At 43.6% G+C, this 16,463-nt stretch overlaps 1 protein-coding gene across 1 annotated transcript; it reads right to left on the minus strand.

Moving 5' to 3' along the window:
- Window positions 1–1,055: 1,055 nt before the first annotated feature.
- BRI3 (brain protein I3) lies at window positions 1,056–14,917 on the minus strand. The gene is made up of 3 exons (XM_057416903.1): window positions 14,679–14,917; window positions 12,944–13,058; window positions 1,056–1,444 (listed from the first exon to the last, which is right to left on the minus strand). The coding sequence occupies exons 1-3, from the start codon at window positions 14,842–14,844 to the stop codon at window positions 1,312–1,314; spliced, it is 414 nt and encodes a 137-aa protein (XP_057272886.1). The 5' UTR covers window positions 14,845–14,917; the 3' UTR covers window positions 1,056–1,311.
- Window positions 14,918–16,463: the final 1,546 nt, after the last annotated feature.

Consider the following 16,463-nt stretch of genomic DNA (forward strand, 5'->3'; position numbering starts at 1 on the left):
GCATAGTGCAGGGTCTGAGGCGAGTGAAATACAGCTTTTAACTTCCATCATAAGGAGAGTTGTGCAGTTTGTTACCTAGGGCTCAGATTTCCTACATCCAATGGAGCTAGCTTGTCTGAAAGACTCTTCCTACATTAATAATCATCTCAGAAATTAACCTGGAATTTTAAACCTGAGTCCTCACTCTGCATCAGCAGCTGGGGCTTTACCACTGTACAGGTCAGGTATTTCCCACCCTGCATTCTGTATTGTGACTGCTGCCAGTCATCAATCCTTACTCTCAATTATTACACGCTTCCTACAGCGTCCCATGGCTAATTCATGTGGTGGTGTCTGCTTCTACTATAAACTGTAAATTCAAGTCATGTGAAATGCCTTTCAGTTACTTAATGTCAAAAAATAGTATATGAGCATGTGATGGCTGAAGAGGTAGAGTCCATTCATTCCACCTCCTCCTCTCACACAGCCTTTCAAGTTCAAGGCTGAGGACACTCCATTTGCTGTGTGGAACCTTGCAAAAATATTATTATCCCTTTTTGACACACCAACCTTTCAGAAGTGTTAATTCACACCAGAGCCCAATTTCTAAAGCATATCAGAGGCAAGTCAACCTAGACTGTATAAGCTTTCAATAGTTCAGAATCAGAATTAAATTATCTGGAATGCAAAAACCTTTACTGAGGGCAGCTCTTACCTGGCAGTGTTGCAGGCTCTCTACCGCTGTCTGTGGACTACCACCAGCTTCAGAAGGTACGATACTGTCACTGCGTGATGCAAGACCTTCACTAATGAAAACAGGGCTCCCACTGTTACTGCTATAAAGAGCGTACATTAGTATAGTGGTAGCACACACAAGCACTTGCAACAGTTTACTCAGAAACATTTGATTTGCTTGAACAAGTACAACCCTAAACCATGGGTTTGTTTGGTTTTGGTTTTTTTTTTTAAGATTCTGGCAACAATTTATCCTTCTTTGTAGCTAGGATTACTAAGCCCACTTTCTGACTACATGTTATCTGACACGTAAGTCACACACTTAATAACCCAGCCACAACTTGAGGATTGCAAAAGGAAAAGCAGTTTTATTTAGTTTTCAACAGGTGCCACTAAACATGGAAAACGAGTTGGGTTTTCATGTTTTGCAATGCACATGCTCATAAAAGATTAAGTTTAAATTACATGCAAGAGACTAAATTTCTTCACACTTTACAAAACAGGTCTGAAGCAAATAAAATGATTGTACATGACATTTACATTAGAAAGAGTATGCTAACAGTTGTAGCTTCCATAAGCACGTCCACGTTCATCCCATTAACCAAAAGCTGCCCCACAATTTGGGCATCTTCTCTGCCTCAGTGCAAGACAGAACAGAATCCCAATTGGAAAGAATACAATGGCACACAAAACACCAAGACAGGTGAAGGTGTCCTCCAACACGCCAACCCTGCAAAAAAGGAAAACAGACTCAGTCAAGGACACCCACCGAGTTTGCCTCAAAGTTACTACCTTGTGATTTGGTAGTCACTAAAAGCCATGTAGTTTTATAATGCAAGATAAAGTACAAAGTGGTTAGGGGGAGAGGTTCTCCTTTAAAAGGCCTTTATTTTCACAGCTTGCAGCAGCAGGTTTTGAATTAGACCACATAAAGAAAAACAGGAAAGTTGCAAGCGATCAAACTGTAGATAACAAGCTGTTTAGTTCCAAACAACCATTTCTCTACCACTGCAACCGGGACTGGTACTTTGATCAGAAGAGTCACTACACCTCAGACCGTTTGTATCAACTCCAAATACTGGTTAATGCAGCTACAGTGAAGAACACATCCAGACACAGCACTCACTGAACAGCAGGAACAAGTCACACTCCCACCTAAGAGCTGTAACAAGAAAGCTGTGCCTCTGCAGTCACCACTGGGCTCTTCTGCAGTCATGCAGCCTGGCTCAGCCAACCTGGCCCAGTGACTACACAGGAATAAGAGATCACACAGCTGGGACAGTATCAAGCTGTATTCCTTGCTTGCCCTTCCTGGGGTACAGTCCTCATACCCAAAATGAGGAAACTCTTCCAGAACTAAACTTTCATGTCACTGCAGTTTACTCTCAACCATGAAAAGCAGCCTGCTTTTAGAATAATGCACTGACTTCTGGAATGACAGTGCTGAAGATCTAACTGTACCAGTGTTGTTGCACTGGTTATTGCACACCAAAACAGCTATGTTTCTCAGCTTTTTTAGCTATTTCCCCACAGGCAGCAGTCACACTGGTGTCATATGCTTTGCCTGCCTAGTTTCCGCAATTATCCTGGGATGAACCCTCTCAGTTCACTTAACCTCGACTCTCCCACAGTGTATGTGTGCTAGAGCTCCTTCAGAAAAAAATTACCCTTTTCTGAATGCTTTGATCTGATGATTTGGTGTTTTTTTCTCAGCTTCTTCCCAAGAGAAAGGTTTGGATGGGCAGTGTTGTGTAACACTGGTGAAACACCCAGCTCATGGTTTCACCAAGCAAGTTAAAACGACTGCAGACAGCGAGATGCAGACAGGTTTGTTTCAGTCTGTTACTTCAAATTAATACACAACCTGGCAATGTCTGATTCCTGCAGTTGCCACCACATTCTCTCAGATGTGCTGGTGTATCTTTCTTCAGAAAGCACAAGTCAATGTAACTAACATGCCAAGGTCTGGGGGCACTGGGCATTTAGGGCTCTGACCAAGTTAGCAGGATAAGAATGCCTTAAAAATCTGAACTGTAAATCTACAGCAGAAGACAACTTTGAATGTCAGCACTCTGTTGTGGAAGGTGCCAATTAAATAAGTGTGTAGAGGACTGTGCTAACTACTCACATTCGGACTTCCTAAGTCACCACAACAGCTGAGAGCAGCACTACTGTCATGAGCTGTTTAACAGGTTTATTTCTGGTAGCTAGGAAAGTCCAAAGGCCAAACACACATTACTATTAAAGTAACCCTCAGTAGGTGTTCCTGGTTTCTGCTTCCAAAACCTGATGTCCCTTTAGAACTGTAGGAGAACCTGCTACTGATGTCAGCCAGCTCCAGCTGAGTCCTCACTGAGTGACCACCCCACAGAGAAATTCCTTTTCAGCACAGCTCTGTAACAGCACATAATTATCCAGTAAAATTTCAGTAGCTGACTTATTTCTGAAGTGCTGTATCTCAACATCCCCCCAAATGAAGACAAACAGTAAAGCCTGAGTATTCAGACCTCAGAAGTTTAAGCAGCTACACTAAACAGTCAGAATTTGGAGTTCAGCTGAACACTCGAATAAGATGCATCCCCTTATATTCCCTGGTGCAGTGAAAGTCAATAGAAACCAAGCTAAGTGACCTTGAAATACACTCTACAAGCAAGGTGCCAAGGCCAATAAGAAGCTGTTTCCTACAGAGCAGTCACAAACAACCTATTGTACACAAAAACAGAGTAAAGGAAGGAAGATGTAGACTCAGAGACCATTTCCTTACCACAGTTGGCTAAAACATTAAAACCTGATTAAACTTAAGAACTATTCCCCTTCCCCTCAATCACTATGAGAAGCCAGAGGCTTTTCAAAGTGTTCTTGATACTCTCCTGCTTATACCTCTATCATCGCATCACAAATCCAGGTATCAACATTGGCCTAACATAAAACTTAAGTGTCCATGGTACTTCCCAAATTCATAAAACCACCCTTCTTTGGGATGGAATTGCCACATTCAGCACATCTTGTAAAGGACAATGGTTCTGGCCTGTCACCCACAGATACTAGTGATAATATGATAAGCACTAAAACCCCCTAACATTTACTGAGCACTTTGTACAATAGCTTTGGTATCACTTTTACTCACCAATTGAAGCAAAAGCAAAGCTTAAGGAGTCAAGCATAAGGTAACAGTGGAAGTTTCTTTTTATAAACAGATTTCTTTGTATCTCTAAAAGGACATGAGAGTCTCCACCAATGACATCTACACAGACAGACTGCCAAACAACACCAGACAAACTGCAGTACCAGGCGCTCATCCAGCTTACCTGCCAGGGCTTTGTATTTGACTGATTTCTTGCCACAAGGAGTTGCTGACTTAAAGAGTATATGGACCTAAAACACAATCCTATCTTCATTTCTGGTATTTCTACTACAAGTCTCTCCTGTAGGTGTGGCTGATACCACAAGAGTTTCTTTTCGGAACCATGAACTGTGTGCCATCAACTTGCCTTTACACTTCTGCTGACTTGATGACAAGTATGTCCAGTGGGTTTGTGAGGGTCAGAGAGAAAGGAATCGTGTACCCCACCTAGCATGCAACACATCCCTACCTCTGCAACAAAAGTGGTGACAAATTATACTATACGCCAGCAGCCAAGAAGGAGCCAGGCCATTCCTGCTGCAAAGCAGAAACTCACCCCTTGTCCTGGCACATTAGTCACTGACTCACAGCACTTGCCCTGCAAGCAGCACTCTGAGAAACCACAGGCACAAGATTTGCTCAGCTTGGTTAATATTTCTTTTTTTGTCTGTGTCTAGTGTTCTGCTACAAAGAATTTTAGCCTGCCTCCCTTTCCCTCCCACCACAAAGCATTATCAATGGGGAAAACAGTCCAACAGGATAGTGCTGCCAGGGAAAGAAATATGGAAGGAGTTACTGAAAAATTATAAGCCCAAGAGCAGTTACTGTCACTACTAGAAAAAAGACAAATACACAGGATCATATAATGAAGTAAACTTCCTATATATTATGGATTATTAATGCTTCATCCAGACCACTGTATACAGCTTCAGCCCTCAAGAAGAGTCAAAAGGAAAGAAAAATAGTAGAAAAAATTAGTGCCCATTAACTTCCCCTCATTACCCAACTTTCAAGCCCAAATCAGTTGTTATACCATTAGTCTGTGCCAGGAAGAAGATCAAAATCTGCTTGCTAGGTTGAGTTCAGAGCACACTAACGCAAACAGAGATTCTTTTATTAGGCTGACTTTTAAAGCAGAATTGAAGACCCTCATATTAATCCTTGCTTCTAGAGATTTCCAACTAGCTGTCCCACCTGAGTGTATTACTGTGTATGAGGAGGGGTTAAGTAGTACTGCTTAAAGCTAAGTGGAAAGCTTTAGCATCATTTCTTTGCAGCACAACCTCTTTGCCTAGGGCGTATTTAGACACTAAAACGGCAAAATTACATTGTAAGTGACCCTCAAACTTAGACTGCAATTAAAGAATAGAGTCAGTAAACAAGGCTGTCATACTGTCAACTCCATTCACCAGGGGAAATATGTGCTACTAGAAGTGCCATCTCCTGGGAAGAAACTGCTAATAGGACTGAAATGCAAAGCAATTCAATATAGGATAGCCAGACTGGTTACAGGTACAGTGACAGAAAGGACACCAGCTTTCAACCAGAACTGGCAAGCCTGGCTGCAGAAGCTGAATGTGGCAATTTGTACTTGTGGAAATGGTCGGAATGCTGAGCAACCTGGGAGAAAACAAAAATCAGCAGGGGACACTCAGGAAGGGAGCCGCTCCTTTTCCCCCCTCTACAGGTTAACCCAGTAACATGTTGTGTGTACAGAGAGGCTCAGACACAACCTAGATGTTTCTGAGTAATTAAAGATTTAGGCAGGTTTGAGTACTACAGATCCACCCAAGAAAGGAAAAGCTCCTTTTCCAAGCATTTCAGTGACACCAAAAATAACATTACTTGCTTTATTAGTGTGTTTTAATCTTCTCCTTTTCTCTTAATAATTCCGTATTCAGCTCCTATCCTGAAGTCTACCTTTGTGAAAGTAAGCCAGTGTGTTAACAATATAACCAGCCTAATTTTGATCTGACTTTAAAGAATAAACACATTCATTAAACATCAGATAGGGATAAATCAGGGTACTTCCGGTCAGCCCCAAGTAGCTGCAAATCCAAGTGTAGATGACTGCTGTCCAGCCCATTACAATCAACCCTCTTAAGCAGCTTGCAAGGCCCAAGTCTCAGATGTCCCTGAGACTTTGAATAGATTTATTTTAAACTCCCTTCCCCCTAGCCAGGGTTATTCGGGAAGTTTTGTGGTAATGCAAAATGCCAATTAAAAAAACAGGGAGGGAATAAATGACCATTCATACTGAACCCCAGACCCAGGGAAAAGGCCCCACAAGGGACAAAGCAGCCCCAGGAGCACTACTGGGACAGCGATGGAGGAAGACCAGTGGCAGTGCAGCCAAGCAGCAGACCAAGGGAGCTCCAAGTGACACTCATTTGGAAAGCTCATCAGAATTGCAGCTGCATGACCTCCACCATAACATACCTGTTATTTCAGAGCCAGTTCCTGTCACGTCTAGAGCAGGGGGATTACTACTACAGCATTAGCTACACAAACACTTTTTGGCTTGTGCTGATTTGTGTCACCACCTAATTTTAGATGAACACTTATCCAATCACTGCTTAGCCAGTTACTAAATTTAAAAGGAGAAAAGAATATTTTTTGTAAGGGAGACTATGCTTATGTCAGTCAGTGTTCACTTGCGTATCTTACCTGAGCTGCAGAGTAACTAGAGGCTCCATATTCAAACTGTAGATTCACTAATGTAACCAACGTTCTACAACACTAATGTAACCAATGTTCTACAACATAAACCACATAAAAGCTGATTATAACTGCACCACTCCCAATCTAAAAATAAAATGGAAAGAGTTATTTATACTGCAAGCAGCATCTTGGATTTAAGCTGTAACTGCAGCTGCCAACTCCATAAAGTAAGGCCAATTATTCCCACTGACAAGCATTTAAAACCAAATTACTTTTCAGACAACCCCCTTAAAAGTAAGTCTTAAGACATTAACATCTTAAGTCAAATGCTCAGAATCAGAGGTCTGATAGTGGGACCTGTGAATACAGCATCAGGACAATTCAGCATGTGCATTTGAGACCTCACGCTCCATCACAGTATTTAAATGGGTGCTTATCAGCATTTTTCATTCTTTGCAAATTAAGTCAAAGGGTCATCCCAGGTAATTAGAGACAACCTGGTTGTACAACAAGCTCTGCAAAGCCTATAAAGAAACTTCACTAAAGGAGACTGCTGTCTTCTATGCAGATACTCACTCACTGATCAAGCAAGAGGAAGTTTCTAATCAGCATCTCATCTCTCCTGCCACTGAGGTCAGCAAGTCTCTAACTTTAGATTTCAATGGAAACATCAGAGCAGTGACAAGCCTGGAGTATGGAAGCTGCACATCTGTTCTTTAATTTTGAACACGAAAACATAGGTATCTTTTCTTTACATCTGCCCTAGCTAATGCATCACCAACAGCTAGGTTAAGCATGTTCACATTTCACCTGCAAGCAGCAGAAAAGAAATTGACAATTATATATTTAATTACTGAGTAAGCATGGGCTGCTGACAGTTTTAATCTCCATGAAGAGAGAGGTGCCCGCTCCTCTAGCCTCAGTTTGAAGGCACTGGATGGTTGTTGATCCATATTCACAAAAAGGACCATAAATCTATATAAGCCTCTGGAATGCCCTTCTCAACACAAGCTACATATATATGTAAATGCAATTCTCCTTAAAAGTCACCTTCAAGTAAGAGACAGCACAGTATCTGCAGATTTATCTGAATTCCCTCATACTTCAGGCCCATTTCCTATCCAGAGGGCGGGCTGCAGAGCCAGAGAAATTCTGGCAACAGGAACAGCGTATATCTAGCTGTTGTCTTTCTGCAAATGCCTACAAATCACCAGCCTTCCACTGCTTTACTTCCAGTTCTGAGAACACACTAATGAAGAGACAAGCTTCCTGGCTTCACATCAGCAGCCTGGCCTCACAGCTGAGGTGAAGCATGCCAGTTCAAATGCTCTATGCATGGTGGACATCTATTCATGACAAACTAAACTGAGACCCAGTGTGGTTTTTCCAGACTCATCTGCATACACAGCCAAATCAGTATCACCTCTGGCTACCAAAAACAAAGCCAGTTTCCTCCTCTCACCCAGAACAATTCATTCCTGCATAGAAATTCTAATTATCAGAATACAGACACCAAGACAAATGGTGACAGTAATAAAAAGAAAATGCCACCAACACAGACCCAGTGACAGACTGTTCTCACTCGGGACCTATTACCAGGCTTACCACCTCCTCTCTTCTGAGCTTAGGTAACATTTCCTGCTAAGCAGCTGCGTGCCCCAGCTGCTAGGCAGGGAGGAAGAAAAAAGTTAACAGCTATCCTCGTCGGTAATTCCAAATGGCAGACTCATGGCATCTGCTCAAGTCTGATGTATCAAGGCTTTCTTCTTTGGAATCACGTGCACAAGTCACTGCTGAATTTCATGCCCTAACTCCTCCAGCCACCAGATTACAGCACAGCAGGATGAACATCCCAGTCTGCCTGAGCAGCACGCGCTCACATAGAGCTGCACACTAGAGTGTAAGGGAGCTACAGTATTCCCAATGAGGGCTGAGCATCTGTGTGACAAAAGCCAGTGCCAGGAGCTGCTGCATTATTATACCTGTTTCTCTTTATATCACTACTGCAAAGCTGGCTCCAGTCACAAGATTCAAAAGGATCTCTGGCATGTCAGCCTGCTGCCAGAAACTGAAAATCCACAGTTTTTCCTCAGAATACCAGACATAGATAGGTTTTGAATAGATGTATCTGTATCTCTGAATAGATAGGTTTTGTGTTTGGGGTTTTTTTTTAATTCTTTGCATATTTAACCAGTACATATTATGAAATTATATTAAAGAATATTTACATAAAGTCTAAATATAATTGTTGTAACTATAGAAAGCCTAAATCCTGAGCAGTCTTCTCTCAAACAACATAGAGATTTTGTAATTGAAATAATTGAAGTAAAAGCAGAAGATTGACATTTTGAAGCATTTGATTACCTAAGTGCAATTTTCCCAGTCTTTTGTCAGGAGATAGGCACTTACTTGGAGAAAACTTCAACCAAAACCTGAGAATGTGCTACTTTGTCAAGTAAAAAAAAACAAAACCCAAACCAATCAAAGCCACACAAAAATAGTCACCCCCAAAAGAACAACTTCTGGCAGGAAGAAGGCAGTAAGAGAGATGTGAGTAAGTGAAGTTTTAATCAAATTTGCTCATCTTCCAGTCCTAGAAGCAGCATCAATGCTCCAATTTGGGGCCCACTACAATACTTCTGAAGCAGCTGTTTTGTAACCATGAGAAGAGAAAGCGCTACAATGCAGCAGCGTTGTGTCCTTTCCCTCACCCTTTCTTCCAAGCAATTGAATTCTTCTTAAACGGGAAAATAAAAAACCAATAGGGCCCATCACAGGCTCCTTCCCAGATTTTGAAAACAAGAGCTTCTGCAAACATCAGATCAAGAGAATGTTTTCACAATTTTTAAATGGACCTTTCTTCTGTTAAGCAATAGGAAAGCAAACATTCCTCTGCAGTATGTTCTACCAAACAACGCAAGACAGAGACATAGAAAACGAAAGTGACCACAAGAGAAGAAGCCAGGCTGCATTCTGCCAGCTAAAAAGGTAATTACACAGCTGGATCACTAAAGTTAGTGGCTGTAATGATTTAATATATATTTGGGAACACAGAATAGTTTAAGAGCAGGACTGGGCCATTTCTTAGATGTCAACTACAAGCAATAAAGCTGACAAGTAATTCTCTGTACATCAGGGCTGGGAGAACAACTCACATCAGGACAACAGCACTACAATCACCCAAGACATTTTAATAATGCAAGGAAGGATGAAACACACATTAATACTGAAGTCTGTAATTAGAAAGCAACACTGACCAATGATGAATGAGGATGAAATGACTAATGAATAATTCTGAGCAAGAGGTACAGCTTGCAAGACAGGAGAGTCATCCCTCAGATGCAGCAATGTTTCAGAGACAGAAGGAAATAAAATGCAATTACATAGTGAGCATGAGCATGCCACCTACTGCAGAGAGGCTACTTCTGGAGATACTTTATACTTTTCATACTTCATAACATAAAACAAGACCAAAGATGAACTGTAGCTACCTTAATACTCCCAAGATCATTCATGACTGCAATAAAATAGACTTCTACACAAATAACAGACCAATACTGCATATTTATCCTCAACACCATATATTTTAAGTTGGAAATGGCTTTGATTTCTATTAGCAACATTCATACATGCCAAAGTGCAAAAGACTGCTTTGTGTTTCTGATGGTAGAAAACCTTGTGATAGGCTTTAGCCTACTCTGTTACATTATTCCACACCCACAAAGCTTTTTCCTCATGATCTAAAGCAGATGGACTTATCTGACAACCATGCACAGCATCAAATCAGAAAAGTAACATGATGACTGACTTGGCAGTTTAATAACAAAGTTTTATGTACCATTAATAGCTTTCTATCAATGCCCTTTCAACAACTTCTCTGATCAGTCTTGTATTCAGAGTGTAGCTGCACATTGCATTCTTTATAAAATAGGTTTCCAGGCCAAGGAAGTAAAACCAGAACTATGTTTAAGGTATTGAGAAGTCAAAGAGGATTATGAGCTCTTTCTTTAAGAGAAGCAGCCAGTGTAACCTTCCAGAACATGAACCCTGACCCTTCAGGTTCCCATGAGTATTTCTAGTATCATGCTTCCCACGCAGCGTCCCCGTCACTTCTCTGGAAGTAGCAGACTTGTTACTTGTCAGAAGGCAAGCAAGCTGAGATTTTTTTGCTTCTACCTTGACACTTGACTCTTCCTCTTTAGACAATAAAGAAAAAAACATAGTGATACTGCAGAGAAGACTGACCCACCATTACTAGGTAGTTATTCATCCTTGGGATTCCCAACCAAGAATATTTCAGAAGTACTGGGAAGAGTCCTACAGTCCCAGCTGTGCAGTATTACGCCTCACAGTAATCAACATGTCATAGTGCTCCTCACAACTTTTTTTTTCACAGCCTAATCCAAAACCTGAGGTTCCAAGAGTAAACAAGGTTTCTGTGGAGAGCATTTTGCTTTAAGAAAGAGTCCACAATTAATACCTCCACCAGAGCAAGCCTGATGACCTTTAGAAAACTATTCAAGTGAGGCCACTTAAAAACGCCTTACAAAAGAGTGCTCATTTTCCCATATTTGGCTCAAGGATACTTGCAAATGATTGTCTCAAAGGTATCTCCTAGAGCATTCCAGGATAATTCCCAGGAAAAAAAAGAAATCCCAAGAATAGCAGCAAGAGTCTACCAAGTTACTGCACAGACCACTTCCATAGTATAATGTTTTCAGATTTATTGAGTTTGGGGACAGAAGTATAAATACACTGCCTGCCTTTTACCAAGCAACACATAAAATATTTTCTGTCTTCTGGTTGAGCTAAAGCATAAGCATTGTAATGCCAGTCATGTGGCAGGATCCACCACATCCTCTGAACAGCTCAGTGGTTACTATCCCTCACTGTTTGAAACACACATCTTCTAGACCAAAAATGCCAACTGGTACAGGTTTTTCAGCCTTAAGCAGTGGTATTTCAGCAGGCATCTGTTTTTACACAGCTCCACAAGATACTTCTTATCTGAATCCACCTTTCAAGGGATGCAGTGACTCTCAAATACCATCTCTAGCAAAACCGAAAGGCACCTGGGGCAGCCTGTGCCACTACAACAATCTATCACATTCACCATTCAGCTACCTAGCAAGTCTGTTTCCTACACAGTTTGAAACGGATAAGGGTTCAGACCTGCAGAATATGAAGTGCCTCCTGGCAAGATGCCACAAGGGTAACTCCCATACATTCTTACACAAGGGGAATGATTCTGCACTTGAGCCAGAGCTGACCAAGCACACCAGTGTCTGAACTGCAGCAGCAGCAATCTGGCTGCCCTCAACCATTAGTTAATATCCTGGAATGAGCAAAACTGAGAAGCAAAAGGGACTACAGCTGACTTACCACACTTGTGTGGAAACAGAATGCCTCCTTCCCTTTTCTTATGGCCGTTGATCTCTGAGGGGTAAGTTGTTCTTTTGTTGCAATTCCCACTAATAGCTGACCACATTTTCTGGTTTTTACTACTTCATCAAATTAACACTGTGAATCAAACCCAGTAATCTCCCTGAACTTCTGCAGTAAAAGGATTTTTAAAGCAAGAGATCTTTTAAAGCCTTAAGATACTGATCCTTTCAACCAATACTGACCATCACCCTGCCTGGTTTTGCACAGTCTGGATGCTGGTACTGGGGACACACACCACAGCAGCAGAAGCCCTTCCACAGGACAGCCAGATCACCAGCAGTGACTATGGTCAACAATTACAAAGTTTCACAATATAAAGTCATGCTACCCATTATCACTTGGCATAACAAATTAAAAAGGACTTCCTGTCATCCTCTCCCCCAAGAACTGACCCTTTACATCTGTTACTAAAGTACTTTTCAATTAAAAATACACTTACAGATCTATAAATATGCTGGGGAGGGACTCTTCATTAGGGAGTGTAGGGACAGGACAAGGGGTAACGGGTTCAAACTTAAACAGGGGAAGTTTAGATTGGATATAAGGAGGAAGTTCTTTCCTGTTAGGGTGGTGAGGCACTGGAATGGGTTGCCCAGGGAGGTTGTGAATGCTCCATCCCTGGCAGTGTTCAAGGCCAGGTTGGACGAGGCCTTGGGTGATATGATTTAGCGTGAGGTGTCCCTGCACATGGCAGGGGGGTTGGAACTTGATGATCTTAAGGTCCTTTCCAACCCTAACTATTCTATGATCTTCCTCCATCATAAAAAGCAGATTCATATTTATATATAAAGTCTGTTGCATCAATTATAGTAATTGTCATGAGCCCATTAGGACAAGCTCATGCTACAGAAATCAAAGCACTCCATTGCTAAGTCTGTGCTTTGTCAATCAAGTAAATTCTGATACACACACACAAAGTATTGAAAAGCAAAGAACTGCATGAACGCCTGCAATCAACCCAAGACTTGAGTTGATTTCCCAACTAGAGAGACTGTTTACCTGCAGGCAGGACAGCCACCAACTACTACGACAGAAGTGGTAGCAACAGGCTGCTGAATAATGGTGTACGTGCTCGAATAGTTTGGCTGTGATGTCGGTGGAGGAACAGCATACCCTAAAATAAGGAAAAAAACTCAATCACCACATGTAAGGCACAAAGAACAATGATCATGATTAGAAAGTATGCAAACAGAATGTGGAAAAATAAAGAGAAATGTAGTCTCAGCTGAGGACCTGAAGAAGCTCTATCAATATCAGAGTTGGAACACACTACTCAGCAAATCTAATAGCAAAGCCACTTCATAAACCCAAGTATCTAACATAATTTAACCACTGAAAAAGGACACTGAGCTAATAATTAACTTTATGAATTTGTTTCAATGCTCTTTAAGCACCAGGAAAAAACAGATTAAACAGAGAATGACCACAGCTTTCATTTCTGGATGTTATGTATCAGGTATGTCCCACTCCAGAGGGCAAACTAGTTTAAACAGGATAAATTTTCCTCTGGTTTCCAGCTTAACTTCAACATATTAAGTTTATAACTGCACAGAGAGATAAGAGTGATAGGATTCAAGTGGAAAAGAAACAAGCTGCATACCGTAGAGAAAAAAAGAAAACTTTCAGAAACCCCCTTGTCAGCCAGTGAACAAGAAGACACAACACTTTAACTACTGCATTGACATTAAAATTTAAAAGGGAAAAAACGAAAAAGCTTTTTAAAGGGACAGTTAGATGTGTGCAGTGTAATCCTGCAGTCGAGGTACACTCTGCCCACTTATGAGTCGTTTTGAGCTTCTCTCCCAGAGAACAGTTCTCAGATTTTCTTGAGCCACGTTATGCATCAGTAAAGTCTAGCATCCTTCCTACTTATAATTAACCTGAAAATAGTCAGTAATATTTGCATTGTAGGAAAGTAAGTTCCAAGGTATTAACTGAAAGTTAACCTATAGCCTCAAGATTCAAGCCAACGCTTGCTAACTGCAAGATCTGCTATGTCTGCTGTGTATTTTTTGTGACTTCTGAAGCATTCCCACAACTTCAGACTCTTTCGCAAGAGGCTACTTCTTTCTCTGATGAGGTCAGCATTAATTCGGTTAAGAGAAGTACTGTACCTACTCACCTCCTTAAGCTTCTGCAAGACTGCTGAAGTGTACCAGGAAAAAACAAACATTAACCAGAGTACAGTGAAGTGTGTGAAAAGAAAAGTGCAGGTTTGGGGTTTGTTTCACTGCTAGCGCGGCTGTGCCTCTGTTACTGTTTTGAGCAGAAACCCCCACACCGGAGGGACACATGCAAAGTCGGTCGCATTTTCGGGAGGGCAGCACACAAACACGTTTTACCTCAGAAGCACCTAAGGAAGGAGGGGGGCGGGAGATGGCGCTTTTAAACACCTGGATCCCCTCCGCACCTCCTCCCTGCGATGGTTTTAAGCGTGAAAGGCGAGAGGCTCCAACCGCCTCGCTGCTGACAGGGAAGACCCACGCAGGAGGCTCAAGAGTTCCCCCGTTCTCCCCGCTTCTGCAGGGCAGCCCCTCAGCGGCGCAGGCCACGGCCCTACCCCACAGTTCCGGGGCACCCCACCGCCAACCCGTCCCGTCGTTGGGCTGGGGGGGGGGGGACGGACCTCCCCACAGCCGCCCCCCGTCCCAGAGAAAGGGGCAGCGCGGCGCAAGCTCTCTCCCGCACCCCGCCGAGCTGGCTGCCGGCCCTTCCCCCGCCGCCTCAGACCCACCTGCGGCGGCCGCGGCGCCCGGGTAGGGGTACGGTGGGGGCGGCTGGAAGCCGGGCTGCGGGGCGGGGATGGCGCCGTAGTTGCTCTGGCCGTAGTCGTAGCCCGCGCCCTGCGCGGCGGGGCTGTAGGCGGGGGGCCGCTCCTGCAGCAGGGGCTTGTTGTCCATGCTGGGGGCGGCGGCGCTGCCTGCCCGCGGAGCCGCGCCAAGCGCCGGGAGGGCGATGAGGAAGCGGCGCCCTCGCCTCAGCGCCCAACTTGGCGGGCGCCGCCCCAAAGGGGCCGCGCTCCGGGCGCCCGCCGCACTGAGACCCGCACCCCGGCAGCCGCCAACCCGCACCCACGGACCTCACGGCCTGGCTCTGGCTGAGACGGTGCTGTGCCCCTCCTGCTGCCCCTGTGTTGGGGCGAGAGCAGCCGCCCTTGGACCTCGGGTCACCGGGTGATGGTGGATTCTTAACGCGCTCGTTGAGACCATTTCTATCATCGTTTTGCTCCAAGTGCGCCTCTACCGAAACGAAGTTGCCTGCTGGAAACTGGCTGCCTGAACAGGAGGAGGACGAGGTTCATTAAATCCCAGCTAATGTTGGGGTCGGCTGCAGCTGGAGGGTCTGCTCAGCCCGGGGAGGCCCCGGGAACAGTGACAGAAAGGGGGATGCAGGAGGTTGGCAATTCTGCATCTCTAGTAACACCCAGAGCCACTCTGAATCATGCAGTAGCTAAATGAATTCAGCTGAGCTTTGGGAAGATGGAGACGTTGAGAGATGGTGTCTCCATATATGTAAATATGTACATACATATATATTCTGCGTGCATATGTGTTTGCTTTTACACAGCACCCACAGTCTGAGGAAAAAGCAAAAATCATCAGCAAATGGTGCTGTATCCTGCAGTGACTTCTGCAGACTTGCATCCCGACTGGGAAGAGCTGCACTTGAGCTAACGGGAAGAGAGAACACTGGGAGTGGCAGCACAGAATGGGAATGTTGTAAAATGGGGAAAGCTTTTGAAATGAGATTAAGGAAAACCAGACGAAAGCTCACATAGCTCAAAGAGATACTAGATTTGTTAGAACACTGCAGAAAAGAAGAGGAAAGCAAGGGGCGTGCTGCTTTCTCCCATACAGCAAACTGAAGGAACACCTTCAACAGCACTTCCACCAGGCTCGGCTGCTTCTGAAACCTGAGTTCTTAATGGCTGGATAGCTCAGGTCAGATGCTGAAAGGATCTTAAATATCTTTTATCACAGTTAAAACTCTGGCCTCTTCCCTCACCTTCATCCCTTGAGGTGTCTGATTCACCAAATCGCTTATTTTTTAAACACGCACAGGTTTTTCCTTCACCACAGGCAGCAGCGTTGCCCCATCAACCACTGAGTCCCATGACACCGCTCCTGTGTGGTTTGGAAAGGTCAGTCCCGCTCCATCAGAAGGGGAGAGAAAACATAAAGAAGGAAAATGATTAAACAGTCTGCCCCAAAATCAAACAAATTCTTGGAAAGAGGCAGAGATGCAGATGACATGACCCAAAATCCAAGGCAGTCCCAGCATCACATGATGGTGAGAGGCTTCCTGCCCTTCTGCTTCCCGTCTCCTCCCTCCGGTTTGCAGTGCCTGACTCATCTGGAAGGGGCACTGCTCACAGTTTGCAGTGACATTTAGAGACTGCTCCCACTCTGAGGAAAGCTTTTGCTTACTTTAACTGTAGTGGTATAAATATTATATGAGGGTTTTGAAAGAAAAAGTTTAAAGCACGAATGCAATGCAGTACTTCCTCATTAGGGGAAAG

Source organism: Pezoporus wallicus, unplaced genomic scaffold (assembly GCF_028554395.1).
Source record: "Pezoporus wallicus isolate ANWC-B61680 ecotype Strahan unplaced genomic scaffold, APGP_CSIRO_Pwel_v1 scaffold_7392, whole genome shotgun sequence".
Lineage (NCBI taxonomy): Eukaryota > Metazoa > Chordata > Aves > Psittaciformes > Psittacidae > Pezoporus > Pezoporus wallicus.

Bases quoted from the DNA above. Each gene is read 5' to 3' on its own strand.
- BRI3 (XM_057416903.1), bottom strand. From the start codon at position 14,844: ATGGACAACAAGCCCCTGCTGCAGGAGCGGCCCCCCGCCTACAGCCCC. The intron at 13,059-14,678 runs GTGGGTCTGAGG...TCCTTATTTTAG, and splicing joins GGGCGCCGCGGCCGCCGCAG to GGTATGCTGTTCCTCCACCG. The intron at 1,445-12,943 runs GTAAACAGTCTC...CCTTTTTTGCAG, and splicing joins GGTGGCTGTCCTGCCTGCAG to GGTTGGCGTGTTGGAGGACA.